General features: G+C 42.3%; 1 protein-coding gene across 4 annotated transcripts in view; it reads right to left on the minus strand.

The window, feature by feature from the left end:
• The window catches only part of clmna (calmin a), a 49730-nt gene that overhangs the window by 18120 nt on the left and 8477 nt on the right, over positions 1 to 23133 (minus strand). For all 4 annotated transcript variants that reach the window (XM_087170556.1, XM_023394708.2, XM_023394710.2 and 1 more), the window contains one exon: positions 1788 to 1849. In XM_087170556.1, the coding sequence (XP_087026682.1) occupies positions 1788 to 1849 (62 nt within the window). The remainder of the gene's footprint in view (positions 1 to 1787; positions 1850 to 23133) is intronic.

Here is a 23133-nt window from a genome sequence, read left to right on the forward strand (position 1 = left end):
GGGGTGGGGGAGGGGTGGGGGGGGTGAGGGGTTCAGTGTCTGTAACTTTCCAAGATGACAGAAGACAAATGTATGATTGTCTGTTATTGGGTCAGAGATTTGATGCAGGGCCAAACAGAGAGTAAGAGAAGAGGCTCATTGTGTGAGAGAAAACAGCAGACTTGATCAGACTCCCTCCTGGCTGAGGAGTGAAAACAGAAACTCAGAGTATCAGTGAGTCTCTGCAGGAGTTCTGTGGGTCTGACGCTCAGGTGTATGGGAACTGCAGCAGTACTTTCATTTGTTTCACAATTTCACAGTGGCCTATCAGCTTCTGACATAAAGCTTGACAAGTTGCAGGTAGATTCCACATACACAGGGTTCGAATTATGGGTATGGGAATGATAGCTGAACATCACCCTCAAATCTGTGCTCTCACTGTACTGTTGGCACTGTAGGTCAATGTAAGTAGCAGTAGCTAACTCTCTAGCTTTACTGTCTTACCCTCTGAGTTTCTGAATTAGTCATCATAAATGTCATATATGATCTAATGTTAGCAAACACCGGTGCTCAGTCATTAGCAGTGAGACAATGGAGGATTAGTTGTTGTAGAGATACGTTTTCAGATCAATATAGGGTTTATTATTTCATGTTAATAGTCTTTTGTGTGTCTGTGGTGGATTAGATAGTCTTTCACCTTTTTGGCTGGACTACAACAGCACAGCCAGGCATATAATGGCAAATATGACTGACTGAGTGACTGAGTGATCATATTTCCACCATCGGTCAGCCAAATGCGGTGAGAGGAAATATTGTACTTTCTACTCAACTACATTTATTTGAAAGCTTTAGTTAAACAATTAAGATACTGTAAGGGTTGTAACATTCAGTTCACTGAAGCACCCCCCCTATTTTCGGAAATTTTATATAGAAAACAATTAATGTACTAAACCAGAAAATTAGATTAATAGATAAAAAAATAATGATTCTGTTTTCAACTAATCCTGTAAAGCTGCCCAGGAAGCAGGAACAAGAACAGTAAAACTTTGAATCCCAGGTGTGGGACTCCTGTTTAGAACAGGGGTCTCCCAAGTACGGGAGTGACGCGCTGTGTTGAGGAACCGGTCCTGTTTCTAAAGGACCTCAAACATATATTCGACATCTCTGAACTATAATTTCACGTTATTCATCAGACAATATCTACTGTATGTTGATAATCTAATGTTGACTAATATTGGCCAATATATAATAATGTAAAAAATGAATTAGCAGCTGTGACAGTGAGGCTGGAATTGTTTTCACCTTGTGAGTGACAACAAAACGTCACATTTATATATTTATGTATTGTGTGATCCCTTTGGGCCTCCATACATCACTAGTTTCTAGTCCCCTTCACTGACGGGGCTCTCATTGTTTACACACAGCAGCAGCTAGCTGTGCGGTGTGGACCTGTGACATCACCACGCTTCTCTCAGATTAACTCTTTACAGTGTATGAAACTTTAATGCAGCTCCACACAACCACATGTATAATTTAGAGAGTGTGCAACTGTTGTTACGTGGCCTCCATCACGTCTCAGCTGCAGTGTCAAACCCGTACACTGAGGAGGGGGTTGGGGGTTTCATGCTGGAGCTACCCTGTGCTGGGGTGGGAGTGGGGTGGGATAGAGAGGCCAATAAAAGAAATTTTCTTGTTGCACCCGGGCAGTGAATGGAGGCTCAGGAAGCAGCAGCTCTGTAATAACTGGAGTGTGGAGACCACGGTTACTGTTCCTCCTCTCTGTGTGTTTCATGAAGGCGTCAACAAACCTTTTCTAGGTGTAGGTTCATCCATCGGGTGAAGGTCCTCTTCTGAACCACCTCTCTTTCAACTGCAACACAGAGAGAGAAGAAGAAGAAACACTGTGGTCAACAGGAAGCTGAGCACTGATCAGAGTCGAATAAACCACCTCTTCACAAAGACACACACACACGCACACTCTTTCATACTCCTATCTGAGATTAAACATTGTGACAGAATAAACCAGTCTCACACATCAATGATTAGATTTGGAGGATAATTAAAGAAAAAAAAAAGAAATCTCACAACACGTTTAGGTATTTTTAGGAAAGTACAGCCTGTACAACCTCACAGGTGTTTCCACTTACTCCTCTTACACTACAGCGTGCACAGTGCGCCTCAATCCACTTGGCAAAATGAACTCATGGTGTGGCCAAAAGCGGGGGGGGGGGGGGGGGGGGGGGGCTGGGAGCAGTACAGCACAGTGAAGCATCCCTCCCTTCTTTTCTACTCAAGTTATTTCTGTTTTAAAACAAGACTGTAGACAAAGGTCAAGTGTCAGTGTTCCATCAGGACGAACTCGTGAAGTGAAAAAAGAGCAAATATTTGTCCTGCACTGTTCAACCTATGTGAAGCAAATTTCCACCTGACTGTGCCATGAGGGAGATGGATGCCCACACACACTGAGAGGAGCTCTGATCCCAAAACACCTTGGTAACCGACAAATGACTCCACGGTAATTCTAATAGTATGACAGCATTTTGGAAAAGTGCTCTTATCAATATCTTGACACTGATTTTATCGCCCTTCCTAACAGCGTATAGAACAGATTTAGGGCCCGAACAGCAAGGGTGTGTTTCGTTAGTGTGGATTTTCCTGGTGTATAAAAATGAATTGGCTTTTTCAGGGCCTAAACATGCTCCAAAGCTTTGCACACGTTTCAGGCCTGGTGTAAATGTACATGTTTTATGGGTCTTACCCATGGGTGTGGCAAAACGGCTCGCTTTATTGTGAAAACTTTTCGTTGGACGGCCGGCCCGCGGCAATTTTTGCGATTCTGCCATGAAAAAGGAAGTTGTTATAAACTCAAGCACATGTTGTCCAAAATGCCCCAAACTCTATATGTTTGAAGTGCCGACCTGAACACATCTACATGCCAATATTCAGTTATACTCATAGCGCCACTGAGTGGCAACAGGAAATATCATGTTTTACAATTTGATTTACTCATGGCAGGATCATCCTCAAACTCCGTCAGAAAATACTTCAGACCTTGATGATTGCTTTATTGAGAAAATTGTGAGTTTGGAACATTAATAGTCTTTTTACATAGAGCATGTCATGAATATAAAGTGCAAAAATTCACATTTTAAAAAAAAGTATTTGGGTGAATTGGATGTTGATGATGATGAAGGTGTGAATTTAAGACAAAAGGTTTGCATCAAGAAAGCAAAGAATGGCACAGGGACAGTTTGAGCATGTCCAACATGGACAGAGGAGGGACCAGCCCAGACCCACTGTCAGAGGCCTGTCTGGTCTAGAACGAGGCTGTGAAACCAGTTTTGAATCATACCAACAGGTATAATAATGACAGGTCAAAATAAAGGAGGGGGGCTGCAGCATGTTCACTGTTGACTGAAGTCTGCTCAGTCCGGACTGACTCTGCTGCACCACAGTGCACACAGCAGACATACGGGGGGGATGGCAACTACAGAGAGGCTGGGAGGGGCTCTGGAGGGGTTACCATGGTAGCAATGTCAGCTGTTATTCATCTTTATGTCCAGTATGGCTCACTGGAGGCAGTGGGGGCTAACTCTGTCTGCTGTAATGATATTGATCGTTTCCTCCTCCAGTGGAATCACGACCGTGTTACTGAGGCCTGATGGGAAAGACAGTAAAAAAAAAACACACAGGTAGAGTAGGAAATATTGCTCTCTGTGAGGGGGTGGGGGGCTTCCAGGTTGGAGTCCTCAGCCACTCATTTGTCACTGTGCCCCGTCGGTCTGTCCTGAGTCACAGGGAAATGCCTCAAACACAGAGAATTTGCCCCTCTGTTCTCAGAGAATGCTGGAGTTGGGTTGGTATTCAGGAGGCGTAGCTGAGGCTTTAATGCATGAATCTTTGTCACAGCAGACACAGGGAGGTGGCAGAGAAGGGAGGGAGGAGAGAAAACAGAAAGGGGATGACAAGAAGAGGAGATGATGGAGGAGAAGTGAGAGACGAAGCCTGAGGGAAAAGGAGGAAGAAATGAAAAGGCTGCTCAAAGAACAATGATGAAACAACATAAAAGGGAAAATCCTGTTGGCTTTAGTTCCATTAATACAAGCTTCAACAGGCCAGAGCACAAAACAGACTAATGATTTCTCTTTTCTTTTAATGCTATATCAGAGAACTCCACCTCTCTGGGACTCAACCAGAAATCTAATGACTACAAGCAGCTGCCAGATTAATGTAATGCAGTAAAAAGTACAATATCAGCCTGAAATCTGGTGGAGTAGAAGTACTAAGTAGCTACTCAAGTACAATACAAGTATCTCCGAATTATAATTACTTTATGTTTAGATGCATACCATTAGTAAAGATGAGAATATACTGTTTCTCCTACGAATAACAATCAAATTGAATTTAATATATTTAATGAGCACAGGCTCTTCACTGAGCGCGGTGCTGGTCCAGGGTTAGAGTTCTGAGAACCATGAGAAGCCGGTCTCTGCACGGCCCAGTTCAGGCCCTGCAGTGTATGCTGTGTGTTGCTGGGATGCGTCTTGCTTTGTCTTGGTGACCTCTGTGACTATATCAGTCTCCGGGTGATATCTGAGGCTAACCTACGTTTAGCTAATCAAGTCAAACATGTGGTTCAGTCCTGTTTTTACCAGCTCAGGATCATTTCTATAAACCACTGACCTACAAAAAGACGCACATGCATTTATCTACTCTCGGCGTGATTATTGTGAAGCACTTTATTCAGGTATCATGTTCCAGCCAGGCCTCCATCCACCGTCTGCAGCTCATAACAAACAGGTACAATCATATTACTCCAGTGCCGGCCTCCCTACACTGGCTCCCTGTTAAAATTTCAGAGTGGAATTGAAACTTTTATTGCTGACTTTGAAGCCTTTAAATGGCTTTTCCCCCAAATTACATCTCCGATTTGTTGACATGTGTCCGACCAAGAATTGAGGTCTGTAGAATGAGGCGTGCTGGTCACCCCAAGGTCAGGGTTTGAGACTGAACGGTGAGCAGCCGTTCGCTATTACAGCCCCGACACTCCGGGACTCTCTCCAGACTGAAATCAGACGCTGTAACTCTTTAACTTCCTTTAAATCTCTTCTTAAAACACATTTCTTTCTCTTAGCCTTTGGTAATGTCTGATACCTGTTTTATTTATATTGTTTTATCCCAAATGATTGTTTTTACATATTTTATCGCCTCTCTTCACTTACTGTCGGATCATTTAGCAAAAATGTTGATATATGATGTTTGTATTTATGCTGCTGTACTCTTTTACTATGCTCAGGCTCTTTGACCTTTTATCTGGCACTTTGTAACTTTGTTAAAGTGCTATATAAATTATTAGAAGTGTTTGCGTAAAGGAAAAACCCAACAGCACAGTGTGAAAGAAGCTGCTGGAGGACTAACAGCATCCGCTCTGTGAGACCGGAGCAGGCAGCCAACCGGTGACTACGTAAAAAGACTGCTCTCTCTCTCTCTCTCTCGGCCACTTGCATGAAATAAATCACCACGGTTTATAATGTAGTCCATTCATGAAGACACGCTGAGGTACGTGAGCTCGTACGGACACTGTGACCTCATCTGTCATAAAAGCGTCAAACACACTGAAGCTGCTGTTTGCCACAGACGCCGTGCGCCGCCAGAGCTCCGAGCTCCGCTGTGGATAACACACCTGGAAACATTACATCAGCTGATGGCATTACTCTTACTGCACATAATGGGCTTCTTTTAAAAGTTGTGGCTGGCTTTATTACACAAGTCTGACCGTGTGTTTCCCCTCTGCGACTAATTAAGTAACAGCTTATAAAGTGGCCATTAATCATCATATGTATTTGTAATGAGTCTGTGATCATCACTGCAGTCAAACAGGAAGCATTGATGCTAGAGTCCTAATGAGACCTCTGTGTGACCTCTGTATGTACCACCTCATTAGTTGGGTGCTTTGTGTACAGGGTGTTCGGACAGTATTCAGACTCTTCACTTTCTGCTCACTTCAAATTTAATGGCAAATGGATAAAACTAGAACTGAACAATTCATCTGAAATATTACTGACATCTCAGTGCAGCCAAGTGCAACATCCAAACTGCAGGAGCTGCAAATTCTTCTGATGAAGGTAAAATAAATGAAGCACTGTGGTGCTACAGAGACGCCCTCGGCCTGTGAATCATATCCTCCAGGTATAAGGACACGCGTTTGTTTGGTACAAGACCCGACAAAAATCACATCATCATTTTTAGATTTTTTTCCAGTGAAAGTGAGATGAAAAAATTACCATTCCCACTATAATCACGACTCATGTCAAAATAACCGCATGATTTTTTTTTGTTCAGCCCTAAATCCTTTTTGCATCAATCTACTCTCAATAATCCATAATGACAAAGTATATATACACATATATATTACAAATTTATAAAAAAATTAAAAACTGAAATCTCTTATTTACAAAGTATTTAGAACCTTAGAGAGGAGGCTCTGAGCCTCTCCTCTGATTGGCTGACTGTTTTCAGAGTGATCAAATAAAATTATAGCAGATTTCAGGTAAACACTCAGAGAAACCAAATCCTGCAAGGTTGGATGGTGAATCAAGGTGGGCGGGGCTTGGGGCGTGACTGAGAGTGGTGACTGCTTTGTTGTGACATCACAAAGTAGCAGAAGTCCTGACAGCTGGTGTTAAGGGTCAGTTTCTGAATACAGGCTGTGTGCATTTCTCTGTGGACTGAGGCTTTGTATTTTTAACGCCAAATTTATTTTCGATGTTAACATTTTACCGTCACTGTTTTAGCCCCATAGATTTGATACTTTCACAGTATTAATATAGAACCTAGACCTGCTTTATAATCAAACAACACATAGACATCTACCTTTAGACTATATGGACCTTTGATTCAGGACTTTGTAGAAGCTCTTTTGGCAGCAGTTGTAGTCTTCAACCTTTGCTCACCTGGATTTGTGCAGTTTATCTCATTCTTCCTGACAGATCCTCTCAAGTCAGATTAAGTGTCTGTGAACTGTCATCTTCAGGTCTCTGAACAGATGTTCTCTGGGGTATTAGTCTGGACTTTGGCTGAGCCACTGAAAGACAGTCAGACTTCACCCCAGTACAGTCACCTGTACCTATACACCTATACTGTTTCATAATCTTTCATTCATCTCCATTGCTCTAAGCTTTCTCAAATGACACACTCGAGACACAGGTGCCTCCAGACCAGCAGCATCATCATACAGGCGACTGTCTGAAGGGGCTCCAACATGAAACATGTGCAACACACATTTCCTGTTTGAGACCAAACAAATCTGGGGGAATTTAACACTGAGTAAAGAGTGATTCATGCTCAGTGAGCAAACATGGGATGTTATTCTTTACCTGTTGTTCCTTCATGTCTGAGTTCAGTTTGTCTAAGATAAGACGTGTCTGACTTCTCTGAGAGCTCGGGTTGATTTCATTTGCTTGCCATGCAAACACAGAGGACCAGCTGAGTGCAGCTGCCTTTTGACTGGAACCTGAATGATGTGTTTTATTGCATTTCTCTCAGCACAGAGGTGGAGGGGAGGGTACAGAAGGAGGCAAATATAATTAAGTGGCAATTAGCTTGACGGGCAGAGAGGGATTTTTTTTTTTTGTTGGGATGTGTGGCGTCAGTGTGTCTTTGCTTTATGGCTCAACTCCACAAAAACTATGGAGTCATAGGAGTGCCATAAAAAAGAATAAATCTGTAAAAGAATAAGAAAATACATATGGAAATAGAAACAGGAATAAATAGGTAAATTTAAAAATGTGGAAATATAAAAGGGAAATATATAAAAATTTAAAAAATGCTTTTACCTTTTGCCTTTATTTTTCCCCTATTGCATTTGTTTTTCCCTATTACTTTTGTTTTTCCTTGTTGCTTCTGCTATTCTTTGAAGGGCCAAGCTGTCATTCCACTGGGCCTGCTGTCCTGTCCAGGCTGAGTAGTATACCTGCACACTTTTTTTCCTTTTAGTGTGGACAGCAGGAAGTAGATGCAGACTTACCCACAGCTTGGTGCTTCAAGGAAAAGCAAAAGCACTGAGGTAAAAGCATTTTTTTTTTTTAATTCTTTTATTTTTCTTTATATTTCCACATTTTTATTTACTTATTTATTCCTGCTTTTATTTCGACATTTATTTTCTTAATGTTTTACAGATTTATTCTTTTTTTTCGCACTCCTATGATCCATAAAATACGTCAACCATTCTGACGGAGGTAGTGGTGACCACACGGCATGCGTTTTATTCACTACAGCTCTTTCAACAAACATTACCAGCAAAACAAAGAGTCCCTCACATCTCACAGCCGTGTGCACGGACGAGCAGGTGAAGGGCCTGGACACCTGAGCCTCCTCACTGCCTGCTGCAGAGGCAGAATCAGAACCATTCACACACACACACACACACACACAAACGGCAGCTATGGTAACCACTATACACCCAGTAAATATTACACCAACCAGCGGTCTGCCGGAGTTACCACCCACAGTTGAAGACTTTAGGACAGGGGTTTATTGGCACAATAATGCCTGAGATGTTTTCGCCCACCCCAGCTCTTTATAGCAGACATTTCTCTGCTACTGGATCCAGTTTATTAACAGACACGAATCCTCAAACACATTGGCACAGGGGTTGTGGTTTGGAGGGAGACTGGATTACCCACAGGCGTCACTGCAAACTTCAAAGCATATAGTTCCCTTGGTTTCAGACTTATTCATCTACCATACAGATTAGTTACAAACTGTTATTCTCAATTTGTTAACCAAGCAGACCGGTAGTTCTCAAAGTGGAGTCCGGGGACCCGCAGGGGTACTTGAGGGGGTTCTTAGGGGTCCCCCAGACCAAGGGGAATCATTTATTATGTGCCTGCAATGCAACAACATTGAAGGCATATATTATTTTCACTATAATTCCATCCATAAGTAACACGATGACGGAATGTATGACTATTTTGGTTCATCGATTTTAAACACTTTTCTGTCGTAAAACATCTAAAAGCAAGAGTCTTACCAGATGGGGGTCTGTGGTCTAATTGTGTCAGTTGAGGGTCCTTAATGTGAAAGATTTTGAGAAGCATTGCTTTAGACACATACAAGATCTTTACCTTTATCTACCTGTATTACATGAGAATAGTTTTTTTTTTACTTCTGCTTTCAGTCCAGTGTTTGAATAAAATGACATGGAGAGTAGAGGACACCTTCTCGTACCACATCAGTGCTGAGGGTGAACCAGCTCGGAGTAGTGCCAGTTACAGCCAAGAAGACGACTTCTTCTCTCCCCCTGATAAAAACAGCAGATGTTCTGGAACCACCTCCGCAAAATCCCACATTCACTTTGAACGCAGCGTCAAGAGACGACAGACACCGAGAGGAAGATGTTCCCCTAGAAACTCTAATGAGTCGGGTTAGTGTTGTGTTTGAGTTCCTATGTGCCACTGTATGTCACAATCAGACCGAGTACCACTGTTCAGTTCATGTCTGAATGCAGCCAGAGTGCATGTGAAAAAAATAAAAGGAGAGCTCTTTTATTGAAATATTCATCTCGCAGCTATTACAGGGGCTTCCCTTCAGACTGCAGTGCAGCACCATCCAGAGGTGTTACATAACTGCAGAGTTCACAGAGAGGCCCCATCTCCTCTGGTCTCCGAGACTCCTACCTGTTTGGTGTCATAGATGTAGACCTGTATCTCAGACCTGTGTCCCTCAGACCTGTGTCCCTCAGACCTGTGTATCTCAGACCTGTGAATCCCAGACCTGTGTCCCTCAGACCTGTGTGTCCCTCAGACCTGTGTCCCTCAGACCTGTGTCCCTCAGACCTGTGAATCCCTCAGACCTGTGTCCCTCAGACCTGTGTCCCTCAGACCTGTGTGTCCCTCAGACCTGTGTGTCCCTCAGACCTGTGTATCTCAGACGCAGGTGTGCGTTTATCTTTAGGTTTAGGAAAAGATTGTGATTTGGGTTAAAATAAGTACTTCCTCAACATTAGATGATCTTTGTTGTCATGGTTACAATAGAAAACAACATGGTTAACTTTGTCAAATGGTAATGGATAATAGAAACAACATAAACTGGTAGTTTCACATGGGAATGGAACAACACTCTCCTGTGTCATATTCATCCATCCACCACAACCTCCTCCTGACGTGGACTCTGTCTCTCTTTATACTACGTCACCTCACTTTTCCCTTTGCTCCTGTCATCATTACTACGACCACTAGATGTTGCCTAGCAACAAAATGCAACTATGGGTCATAATAACCTGTTGGTGTTACCTCTGGTTACAGTGGTTACAATGACGAAACAGTGTCCAACTCCGCTGTGTTCAGTCTGTCCCTAGCTGGATAGCTAATGCTAGCTAGCCGTCTATGTGGGAATATCAGACTTGTGTCTCGTCCAAACACAATCAACAGGCACAGGTGAATTAGGGAACAGTCGCAGCTCAGAAGAGTCTGATCCATAACTGGATCCAAATAATCTGGACACGCTGTATACCCGTCGTTCTCAATCTTTTCCAACTCATATCCCATTCGAAAATATAAAAAATGCTAGTGGCGCACATCCAACCCAATAACTATACAGAGGCCAAATAGTACTTATATTTTTTTTCTTTTTTCATATTATTACATTTTTCAACCAAAATTGCTGTTTTGCAAATGATTTGTCAGCCCACTTGCAACACCTTCGCAGCCCACCAGGAGGCCCTGGCCCACAGGTTTGGAACCACAGCTGTAGTCCACACAGGAATAACACATTTTTTGCACAACTTTTTCAGTCCTAAAAAAATAAGATGCATCAATTTGATGCATAATTTGAAAAAAATAAATATATCGAACGGAAACTGGTAAAACTGATGTTTCATTTACTTGAGCCAACATAAACACCACCAGTCATTGTTAATGTTCTCAGTTTCACCAAACGTCTGGTGTGAGAACTGCGTATCATCCTCTGGGGACCATGACTGTCCATACCAACTTTTTGATAAGTAGTTGTCATGAATCTTTCTGCGCAGCAAAAATTCAGAGCAGACAGAGTGAGCGACACGTCGAGAACAGATGGTTGATCTGACAGCGGAGGATTATATAACCTGACTCAGGAAGCCCTGCACTTTATAGAAGAACGGAGCAGTGATGAGACAGAAACACTGACACACCACAAAGGCTTCAGAGGTTCAGGAGAGTTAATCAATCATTTACAGTCACATATGCAGTCTGTTTCCTCATCTCCCTCACTCACCAGTGTTCAGCTACAGAAATAAGCAAATACTCACTTTTCACTGTTCATAATTTGATCAGGTTGTTTTTTTGTGTGACCATTAAAAGGTGATTGATCAGGAGTTCTGAGGCCCATCATTGGAAGTACTGGACGATATGAATCACTAATCACTGGGTCTATTTTAATCCTTCTATTTATCAGGTAGCAATATATATTTATTGAACTATTCTTAACAACACTGTACATTAATTATTAACATGCCCAGGTCTTAGCCATGTTTTACTGTTCTTGGTTCTCCTGGTCTCCTCATGTAATAATAATAGTATAACATCAACCCTGTAATACAAAGGTAAGTTATATTGTTTCAGGACAACCTGTCACATGAATGTGAAATAATTATGACCATAGAAACAAAGGTGATAATGAAATAGAAACTGAATCTCACACAACTTTATTCAAATCACACAGAAAATGAAAATGAACAAGGTGTTTGACTCTTGCGTTCTCCCAAGTCTTGACGACGGGCCTAATATAATCATTATCATAGTGATCACTGATGTTGTCACCTGATTAACATCACGTTCACCTGTTAAAGACGTCTATAAACTAATAAAGCTGTACAGAAATTATTTTAGTGGTTAACATCTACAAATGATTGGATGGAATGAAAACTGAAAAACAAAACGTGGACCAATCAGCATCTGTGCTGCTGAGGTTACTGATCAAGCTTATCTGTTGGAAAGGGTTAATAAGTCATGGTGCAAAGGGGAAAATAAACACAAGAGGCAGAAACGCAGACTGAGGAGGTTTTTCTGCTCTGTGTTATTTTAGTGCTGGATAACGAGCAGGTATGAAACTTCCACAGTGTCCCAGTGACGTTCAGGACTCACATCCACTCTCCTGGTAAATGTGTCAAAGGAACAAAATTGTTTTTGTTTTTTTTAAAACTCACTTTAATTGTATTGGCTATAGTTTCCATCAGGTATTTTAAAAATAAAAACTGGGCCAAAGCTGGGCCAAAGCTGGCCTGTCAGCAATAATATTTGGCCCCTCAGATTATTTTGATAATAATAATAATTTTTTTAATTTTACAATATCATACTGACAGTCTCACATATTGTTATAATATCCAACTAGTGAATCTCCTCCCACCTGAAGAAGATTATTAAACTTATATTCCTGTTGGTAGTGAATGCTAATAGAGCAGCAACAGTTACCCACAGCATCACTTACTCTTCAGTGTTTTTGCCTATGAAATAAAAGTTCCAGAAAGTGTGTTTTTTTTTTTTTGTGCATCTATTGGTCAAACTGAACTCTCTGGATCTCCCCTCATCGTCTTGCCCACATCAACCCAGCACCTTGTGTTTCTTGCACGCTGAGCTGTTTTCGGTCCGAACACCTGAGAGGTGTTCAATCTGGAGCTGGACCGGTGCGTATCAGTTATGTCTCAGAGGAGGATGTTTCTCCAGCTGAGGTAGAAAACCACAGTGTAATTACAATCTTCCTTCCTCTGAATCATCTACTGCTGCGCAGCAGGAACATGATCTCCGCCTGTGATCCAGTCAGCATGTTTGTGTGATCGCTGGTCAACGGCCTGAGGCTAGTGCTTCTCCACACACTGCATCATTAGCACACTGTCAGCACTGGAGCCTGGAACGTCAATCACCGTTTTAAAAGCGTGTCATTGAGCAGGATGGTAAATACTTCAATTAAAAATCTACAGACTAAGTGTTTCTTTGCACCCAGGAATATTACCTTGACTAAAGGACTAAATGAGATCTGCACAAACAAGCTAAGAATTCTACATTAGGTAAAAGCTACAGTTACAGCAGAGTGTCACAGTAAGTCTGATGAGACAATAATTTAATACTGATAAGTGTATGACTTAAACGCTGTCAAATATATATATATATGTGCTCACCATACCCGGGTTGTTAGCTTAGTTTGTTCACTAGCTAACCAGCTAGCCAATAGTTTAGCCTTGGGTTACCTTCGAGCAAGATGTCCAGCTGGTCTAACGAAGCTAAAGAGAACATATGCTTGTCACGGTTATTAAACCGGCATGCACCAAAGTCTTGGCCCCACCCCTTTGCCCATTTTTGGATTAGCTGGGAGTAAGGGGCGGAGTCAGACACTGCCAAGAACCCAACAGTGGAGCAGCACACTCTGAGATTCAAACCCGCTCCTCAGGAAACCTGTGGGTGACGTCACAGAGGCTACGTCCATCTTTATTTACAGTCTATGGGTGGCCCTTAACAGCTTATATCAACCCATAGTTACGTTGTATTATTATGCAATGTCTTGCAACTATAGTAATTATTACAGGAGCAAAGAAGGAAGTGGGACTGTACAGAGAGCGACAAAGTGTGTGTAGGGAGGAGGTCAGGGCGGAAGGATAGGTCGACAAAACACAGGACTTTGACACAGGAGACAGCTGTCCCGTTTCTCATCGTTTCTTTTACCCGTTTATTAATGTAACCGTAGCACCAAAGGTCCAGTACGTTTCTTGTGAGTTGTAAGAGTTGAGAAATTCAACGGTTGTTTAGGTTGGAGGATTTGTTGGACCTTTATGATATAAAAATGCTTGAAAATGCAGATGTCCCATTCCAAGAGAATAAAGGTTTAACCTCAAGAGGAAAAAACCACAACAGGATATGACCCCAAAAACAGCCAACTCTGAAAGCTCAGGCTTATGACAAAGTGACTCTGGCTGCAGTTCTATGGCTAAATAGAGATTTCAAATAACAACATACCAAGTCAGGTATTTTCCACAGAACATGAGGTAATCAATAGCCATTTTCTCTTCTGTGCTGAAATGATGATTTTAAAGTCCAGGTGGAAATTAACATGGAATTAAAATGAATTTTTGCTAAATGCAAATCGCACATTACCGCAGGACAAACAGATTTCTGGTCGCGACTGAGAATGTTGGTACTGTAATTTGATTGGTAGCATGACTCCATACCTTCTCTGTGATTTGAATTACAAAACAAACCAAGCCCAGGGTGTAAAGGAGCTGTTAGTGAGTCAGCAGGTGTTGATATAACATGAGGTAAAACAAATGTCTAGTAATGTCTAGTAATCAGTGTTAACATTGGCAAGCTAGGCTAACTAACTTCCACTTTCTGACTGGAACACAATCTAAACCTGCATCCCAAATGTTAAGTGTTGTAAAGGGAAAGATGAAACTTCTGGCCTAAGATAAGCCTGGGTCCTCGGCCCGAGTCTGGCCCGCACCTGGGCAGATTCCAGCTGTTATCCTCCAGTGTCGGCTGGCAGCTGGAAGATTTTTATGTGTGTGTGCCAGAATTGGTTCAGATGTGGAAGTAGCATCTGACAAACATGCTGTATACAGGCCATGGAACAGGGTGTATACTGGGTCAGAAGAACACACGCATGTGGCCCGAGTATGGCCCAGGTTTATTTTAACAAAAGAGAAAAAAGACGTGGTCGTATAATGTACAGTCAGATATTCTCTAGTCAGTGCACCACGACAGCACATCTCCTAGCAACACCAGCTCTCAGCTGTGACTCACCAGATGCTGTGGGAAACACCCACTCAGAGGTTCAAGGATTAGATGTCATTTGTGTCCAGTGTGTCCAAAAACAGTTTCATCATCTTCAGCAAAACAGAAAAATACAGACAATCAAATCATCACAGGTTACATTTCCCCTGGTAATAACATAGAAAACTCTCTATGAGTTTCTACTAATCTATAGTTGAAAGCAAATAAAATAAACTTGTGTGAAGTGTGACATAAGCCTGATGAATTTCCCTGGAGCTCCTTCTACCTGCAGACGCAGCACACCTAACAGACAACACAAAGTTAGGATGCGTTTTAAACGTCAGATCACTCAGCTGAGAACCCTTGTACCAAACATCTTCCACATTCCAGCAGATCAAACAAACCAGCAGCTTCCCAGAGGCTCCTGGGTACAATTTAACTAATAAGCTCAACCAAAAACCAAAGCCATGAGGTCCCAAAGGAGGATGGATTTGGCTAAAAAAAAAATAAAAAGGGTTTTCACCAGTTTTCGACTGTTTTGACTGCGAGGGAAAACATCAGGGGGCTGAATCACTGGTAAATTGAAAAGCAATCCCTGGTGGGTGTGTGTTTTTCTGTAGCTCTTATACCTGCTCAGTGAACGCCCCCCGCGGGCCACAGGTCAACCCGAGAGCTCGTCTCTTAGAAACACTGCAGTGAGGCGCGCGGCTCTCCGTCATCGCTGCTGCTGTTAACCCTTTGAAAGCAGCTCTGCCTCAGTGCGCACGTTAGTTCTGGACCATTTCTCCGGTCCGGCGGCGCACCTCATAAAAACCTTCCTGCCTTCCAGACCAAACACAGACTGGAGACAAAGACTGAGCCGACCCGCAGGATTACATCACACAGCCGTGGAGGTTTATCTCACAATATAACCAGTGACCTTTTAAAAAGAGATGAGGTATTTTTAGAGGAGGAAATGGAATTGGTTTTTTACAAGAGAAGCACTTCTTAGACTTCTCTCTGATGCAGCTGGTTAACAGGGAACTGTTTGGTAAAGGCAGTGAGTTAAAGCTGCACTACGTCAGAGGAATGTATGTCTGAATCCACTGAATCCAACAACAGAAAAACTTACATATGTGTTCAGACTGAAAAAAAACAGCCACTGAATGTGACAAATGCTTCAACCCCAACAAACCTACTGCAACTTTGAACTTTCCCCTCTCTCTCTCTCTCTCTCTCTCTTTCTTATTAGCAGAGATCAGTGAACAAAACAGTAAAATAGTGGCTTCACTTTCTTATCTATCACTTTCACTGTTTGAAATGACGAATGGCGCCTGTGAGTAACTCAATGACAGAAGGAAATTAAATTTATCTGTAATCAGATTTGTGCTCGACTAAAGATTGATTGTGATGTTGGGTTAATTTCAGGAGTCACATTCTCCCAGTTAAACTTTAATACATATCATACGTATGTTATTAATACACACACACAGAGACACACACACACACACACACTGTATACATACATATATGTTGTAACTATACTGAACATCTTTGCGGATGAGTTAAACTCTGGGTTTTCAATCCAACGACAGTGAGTCACTTCTTACCATGGTAAATCACCATGGTAACTGACCCTGAACTCCTAACTTTAGAGGATCAGATCAAACCCTGTCAACAACCAAACTACTGACCAATCAGATCAGTGGAAAAACTGAGTCATCATCCTAAAAGCAGCAAAAAAAGTGCAGAAATACTCATTCAGTAAAAAACGTAATAATAATTCCTCTATTTATTTACTTTTTATATCTTTAGCCTGACTTTAATAATTGGAAATTAACCTTGCTGAATATCACTTTTGGATGTCAGGTATCAGCTCAGAGTTTCTTCTCATATCATATGAAGTACTTCATTCACGGTTCTGACGATGTTGCTTATAATTAACATCTCAGATAAGAAAACCCCGAGTCAGCTGATCCAGTTGATAACCTGCTTAGTACTTCAGGCTACAGCTGTTGGTAGTATTTGATTTGGAGCTTCTCCAGCTCTGCTCAGCTCTCCCTCATGTTTAAACATAATTTAAGTGTGTATGTTTGATATACAGTGTCCTACTTTGTCGTACTCTGCATTCAGTTAGGACATAAATGAAACCCAGCCGCTGTGGAACCCAGATGAAAAGCAAAAGCAGGTAAGAGCTTCCAGTCGTTTTCCAAAGTTATGCAATGTGACAGATGTGCTCCCTGCGCTGCATCATCGGAGCAGTCCACCTGCAGGAGGCTGAAATGGCCTCTGTGTCCTTACTGTACATTTTATCAACACAATGCTCTCATGGGTGTGTCATCCAACCACCCAGTCACTGCAGCACAGAGACAGACCATGTCTCAGTGTCTCTAGCTGAGCTGAAGATCTGCTGTGAGATCATGTTTCTTGGACAGTCTGCTCCAGGTGGGTGACATCACTGATCTCTCATCACCTCCTCTACAGAAACCAGGTGCTTACTCATCATCTGCTTGTTCATCATGTGGCCCATCAGCCCACACTTCAACACACCTACACTGAGAAAAGTATCTCATACTTCACTTTCAGTTCATCACTCGCTGTTAGAAAATATTAAAGACCCCCTCCCTCCAATGAAAATCCAGTTTAACCTTGTTAAAATCCATATGATGTTTTTATATAATGTTTTTTATACAATACAAGACATATGATGAGTGAAATAATCAGTCAACACCATGACTGAGTGTTTCCACCTTGAACTGCAGTGATACAATGACAGTCTCATAAAAAAGGATTCAGGGTTTCATACGTCACAAACCTGAGGAACCAATCCTGTCAACTTGTGGGGAGGGGGGGTAGGGACTAAATACACCTGAAACCTTGTCAGTACAGAGAGATAGAGTTAGCATTAGCACAACCGCTAACACTGTGTCAGCCACTGCCAGTTACAAGCTAACAAACAACATAAACAAATAAAAGATGCTAACTGTGCTAACCGTTCTGATCTGTCTGCTAGTCTCTGGTTCTGGTCTCAGACTCCTCATCTGAGTCTGGGTCTGACTGAGTCTCTCTGATGTTTCCTCCTCTCACCATCTTGATGCTCTCTGCTCTGTCACCTGTCCACCTGGAGCCAGCAGGTGGTGGGCGGGGCTCAAGGCCTGATCCAGATTTCTCAATCAGAAAGTAAAAGGAGATGAGCTTCCATTTTTTGTGTGAAAACCATGTTAAACAAAATATCAATCATAGCAGAGGATTTTTACAGAAATATGTCTGGAGAGGAACTTTAATCCAGAGTCTGAATGTTTTCTGAGATTACAACAGCTCTGCAGCTTGTTGTGTGTGTTTTTAGTTCCCCACGTCTGTTGATCTCCATTCATTTCACCTGGTCTTTGAAAACCCACTTACACACACTTGAATAGACTGTAGATCAGGTACGTTTGTTATTAATGTTTGCTCAGTCTTGGTTTAGTGCATTAGCATGCTAACATCTGTTAATTAGGATTCCCCACATAAAGTACAGAATAATGTCATTAGTTTTGCAGGAATTTTGTCCTAAAGCAAAATATTTAATTTTGACCTGATGATGGCGCTAGAGGAAAAGTCAGAGGATGACCAACATGATTAGGATTCATCATCTGGGGAAAATGAATGTTGAGAGCAATCCATCCAGTGAGTTATTGAGATATTTCAGTGTGGGCCAAAGTGGCGAACTGACAGACCGACCGCCGTTAGCATGGCTACTAATAAAACAGCTGTTGCAGACTCCTCATCCATTATCATAGTCTGTGTACACTTGTGCCTACTTTAACCAAAAAGTTCAAATTAAAGCCGAAATTAAAACCATGTCTGTGGCTGAATGAGGATTACACTGTAGTTTTTAGTTATTACATGAAACAGACGGTGAGAAATACATCGTCAGAGATGCTTTATGAATTACAAACTGCTGTTATCAAAACAAGTCAATGAGCTCCTCTTGTTTTCACCTCAGCCTGTGGAGACAGTCCTCTGCTGAGGCAGCTGGAGCCGAACTTCTCACAGACTCGTGTCGCACAAAAAGCAAACCCAGAGAGAAGCTGCGGCTGCTTTATCTACGCAAATGAAGATGACATGCAAAGTGTGAACGTGAAAGAAAACTCTGCTTTGCATGAAACCATCTGATTTACACAGTGGAGGAAGAAATGACAGTGCACTTTTTTTTTAAAGAGGTGGGGGTGGCAGTGTGTTTCTAAGTGATGATGTAATGGGTTTGTTACCTAATCATAATTCTAAATAGGTCGTCATAACCGGCCAATTTGACCATTATATCATCAGAATAATTATGCCAGAGACCTGGTGGGTCGCCAAGGAGACAGTTTTGTACTTCATTAGGACCAGGACTATGTTAAACAGCATTTCCATCATTGGCGAAGAGGTGGAGGTACTGGAATCTGGACTGTCTACAGGACAGGGCCAGAGAAGAGTCCAGCTCCTTTAATGTGTGCAGCAACATATTGCAGATCAACTGAAGGGATTGTTAATAATAAGTTCTGTAATAATTAAGTGTTTTCTTTCTCATTTCAATGACAATAGAGACTGTAATGACTACATAATGGGGCTTTGGAGAGGTGTCTTATTTCTCCAGCTAGGACTACTGTCTCTCGTCTCGTCTCTCCCCCTTGTGTGTATCTCGCTCACTGACTCGCGACGCAGTGATTTACAGCGTATGCAACTGGTCTGTGAGTTTCCTGGGCCGCTAATCTAAAATGCTAGAATATATATATATATATATATATATATATATATTATATACACACTACCACGCCTGAAAACACATGTCACGTGACCATTTGCACTGGGCATACGCAAGCTGGTGTAGACAGGAAGGAGATTGTCTACTCTGCAGTTGGTTAGTTGCAGAAAATACTATGAACATGGAACAGCAAAGACATTAAAATGTAGAACTTAACTGATCAACAGCTGCTAGCAAAAACAACAAGGTCAGTAACATTTGTAATTCACTATCCATGTTGTTTTCACCACTGGTAGTGAAGACCTGTGAGACCCAATCTCTGCGTCTGCGTCATCGTTTCCAAAGGTCTCAGTTTCTGTCAGTCCAGATACAACACAACCCCTGAGTTTTCAAACTAAAAACAGGTCCAGCAGAGTTTCTGAAAGTCTATTTTAGGGACTCCAGAGTCATGAGGATGGCTGGAGTAAACACAGCAGAAGAGATGAGTTTTAAAACTAAACGTAGTATGGATGTAGCCTAAAGCACCGACTACAGAACCTGCAGCTACATCACTCCAGGACAAATTACCTCATGGACTGGAGCCTCTGACTCTGACAGGTTTATTAACAGAAAGAGTTTCTACATTCAGGTTCAACAACGGCTTTGTGCATGGGTCACTCCACAGGGCTTTTTCACCTAATACGCCATCAACTACAAATACTAAACAGTGTGTTTTTGTTTCACTTTCATGCTAATATATATATATATATATAGTTTTAGTCTGTTTATCACTTTCATTTTCATCAGGCATCATTAAAATGACATTCTGCCGGTGTTGAGTCCAGGTCTGTTGCACCAACAGGAAACCTTCTTTTATTTATTGTCTTTTTGTTTATCATGACATTTGTTCAGCTGCAGAGATTTCAAGGGAACTACTTTCTGTGATTTCTCTTAAATGACTAAATCCTTCATCCTTTGACAGTTTCGCCAGGAAATTGCCATGAGATCATCTTCATTCATGCATTTATTGCAGTTGGCGATACTATTACAAGTCAATTATTGTTGTATTCTTCCAAAACCCTGATGCAACGACGCACATTACCTGCAGCATATTACTGATTGTGAGCGGGTCTGAGTGACATAGATCCTCTAACTTCTCTGGTAATCTAGTCTGAGCTGTGGAACGCTCTGTGAATTACAAAACGTAGGAGTGTGAGTGGGCCAGGTGGGAGTTTCTTTTATAATTAGGATGTTCTGTGAACACAGGCCTGGGACCAGAGGTGCAGCGTGCGCCCACAGCGCTGTATCTGACATAGCTGAATCTGGGAGCATGAGAACTGCTATTTAATTTGCAGCATAATGCAGGTCTTCCAGTCGACTGTAATGCCGCTGCCTCATTACAGATGCTGCTGCTGCTCAGTAAAGATCAGCCTGAGGCGCTGTGAACAGGGAAGCTGATTTTGCTGTGAAACAAACAGACATCTGAAACAGTTTATAAAAGCTCTGCCGCAGGAACAACCAACAATATGGAAGAAAGGATTCAGAAAGAATGAGGGGATGCACGAAAGAGAGAGGACCTTTGTCCCCCCCCCCCCCCCTGCTCCTGGACGGAGGGGGACTGTTTACAGACAGAGGCGAGTCAACAGAGCACAGCGGGTGAAGCCTCTTTGTTTGGCTTGTGTGAACTCTCCCTGCCTCGCTGGTTTATTGGGGGGGGGGGGGGTGTACTTCACACACGTTTCTGCCTCTCAGCATTGACACAGAAACTCCACCACTGTGCAGGACTGGACACGTACACAGTGACAGGAGGTGACTGGACACACCTTCAGGCAGCCACATTCTCACGCGCACACCCAGACACACACACACACACACACACACACACACACACACACACACACACACACACACACACTGGAACTCATGTTTGCAGGTGACTTTAGGCTACGGAGGTATGATGGGTATGTTAAGTATGAGTTATATTTGTGTCTCAAACACCATGTGGAGAGCAGCAATGCAAATATGCCAATATCAATAAGCACAGAGCAGGGTTTTAAACTTCTGCTGAAAACCAAGATCACTGAGACGACAAGACAAACTGTTTGAACATGGAGGCTGAAACCACAGACTCATTTTACTGCATTTGTTTGTGTGCCGCATACAAAAATGCACATCCTGACATGAGAGCTGCTGTAGTCAACCCCTCAACCTGTGATTCAGGAATGAAGGGAAACCAGTGTTTCCACAATTCTTTTGTTTGTAGTGTCCCTCGGAGCCAGACTCATACTGAGGTTTACCTGACGTCAACAAAAACAAACTATATATAGATAGAGACACTGTTTCTAAATTACTACAAAGACATTTTTAGTGTTTGTTCTCTGCATAAACCAGCTGACATTGGGTGGGGGCGGGGTACATCCTTGACAGGGGCTGACATGTAGAGACAATCAATCACATCTACGGGCAATTTAAAGTCACCAATTCACTGCTGTAAGTTGTTAAACCGTTACTTGATGCCTGAACATTTCATAATGCTGAAATTTACATTATTCTTCATTTTTATTTTATCTTAGGCAGTTTACTGCGTACCTTTGTACCTTTTACGGTTGTTCACTCAAGTTGAACTGTTCAAATTTATATAAAAACTTGGGTGTTGTAAAAGTTGTAGTAAATTCGGTTAGCTTTTTTTCTCTACAAACCCAGGATCAGATTGGGTTGAACTGAGAAGGTTTTAGAGAGGAAAATCAGAACCAGTCCAATTTAAAAATATAATTCTGGTTTATTTCAATTTCTTTGGTCTGTGGGAGGAGGCCATAGTACCTGCAGGAAACCCACGCAGACATGAGGAGAACATGCAAACTCCACACATCATCGCAGCCGTCGGCCAGAAAGTTTGAACCAAGAACCTTCTTGCTGTGCGGCAGTGGTGCTAACCACTGCACCACCCACTCCCAGCTGACATTGGGCGAGGGTGGGGTACACCCTGGACAGGTCGCCAGTCTACGACAGTAATACAGTGGCGTCACAAATTTTCTAAACACTTTATTGTGTAATATTTAATTATGAATAGATAAAACTGTCATTTCCCCATCAGTCTAGACTCAATAATCCATAATGACAAAGTGAAAACTCAAATGTCTCATAATCTCTCTCTCTCTCTGCTACGGTCAGGTTCATCCTCTGCTTTAATTATCCTTGACATGTGTCTAGACCTTGGCTGGAGTCCACCTGTGGCAAACTGAACTGAATGGACATAGTTTATTATTTAATCTTGTATAAAACACAGTTCACACTGCATGTCAGTACAAAGCCAAGCCATGAAGTCCAGTGAACTCTCTGTAGACCTTCATGGTAAAATTGTGTCAAAGACATAAGGCAGAGATGGAGAACCTGCTGGAAGGACGAGTATCTCAGCAGCTCTCCATCAATCAGGTCTCTGAGGGACTGAATGAAGGACGACTAGAGTCAAATACAGAGAGGTCCTTGAAGAAAACCTCATCCAGAGTCCAGCAGACAAGAGACTGTAGCCACGATTCACCTTTCAGTACGACAGACAATGCTGGAGGAGCTTTGTGACAAATCTCTGACTGTCCTTGCTATCCCAGCCAAAGTCCAGACTGAAACTCCACAGAACATCAGTTTAAAGACACTTACCATCTGATCTGACGGAGCCTGAGAGGATCTGCCAGGAAGAACTGCATAAACTGCCCAAATCCAGGTGTTCAGAGCTTG

This window comes from Seriola lalandi, unplaced genomic scaffold, assembly GCF_002814215.2.
Source record: "Seriola lalandi dorsalis isolate HSWRI2012SDOR001 ecotype SW California unplaced genomic scaffold, Sedor1 jcf7180002054953, whole genome shotgun sequence".
NCBI lineage: Eukaryota > Metazoa > Chordata > Actinopteri > Carangiformes > Carangidae > Seriola > Seriola lalandi.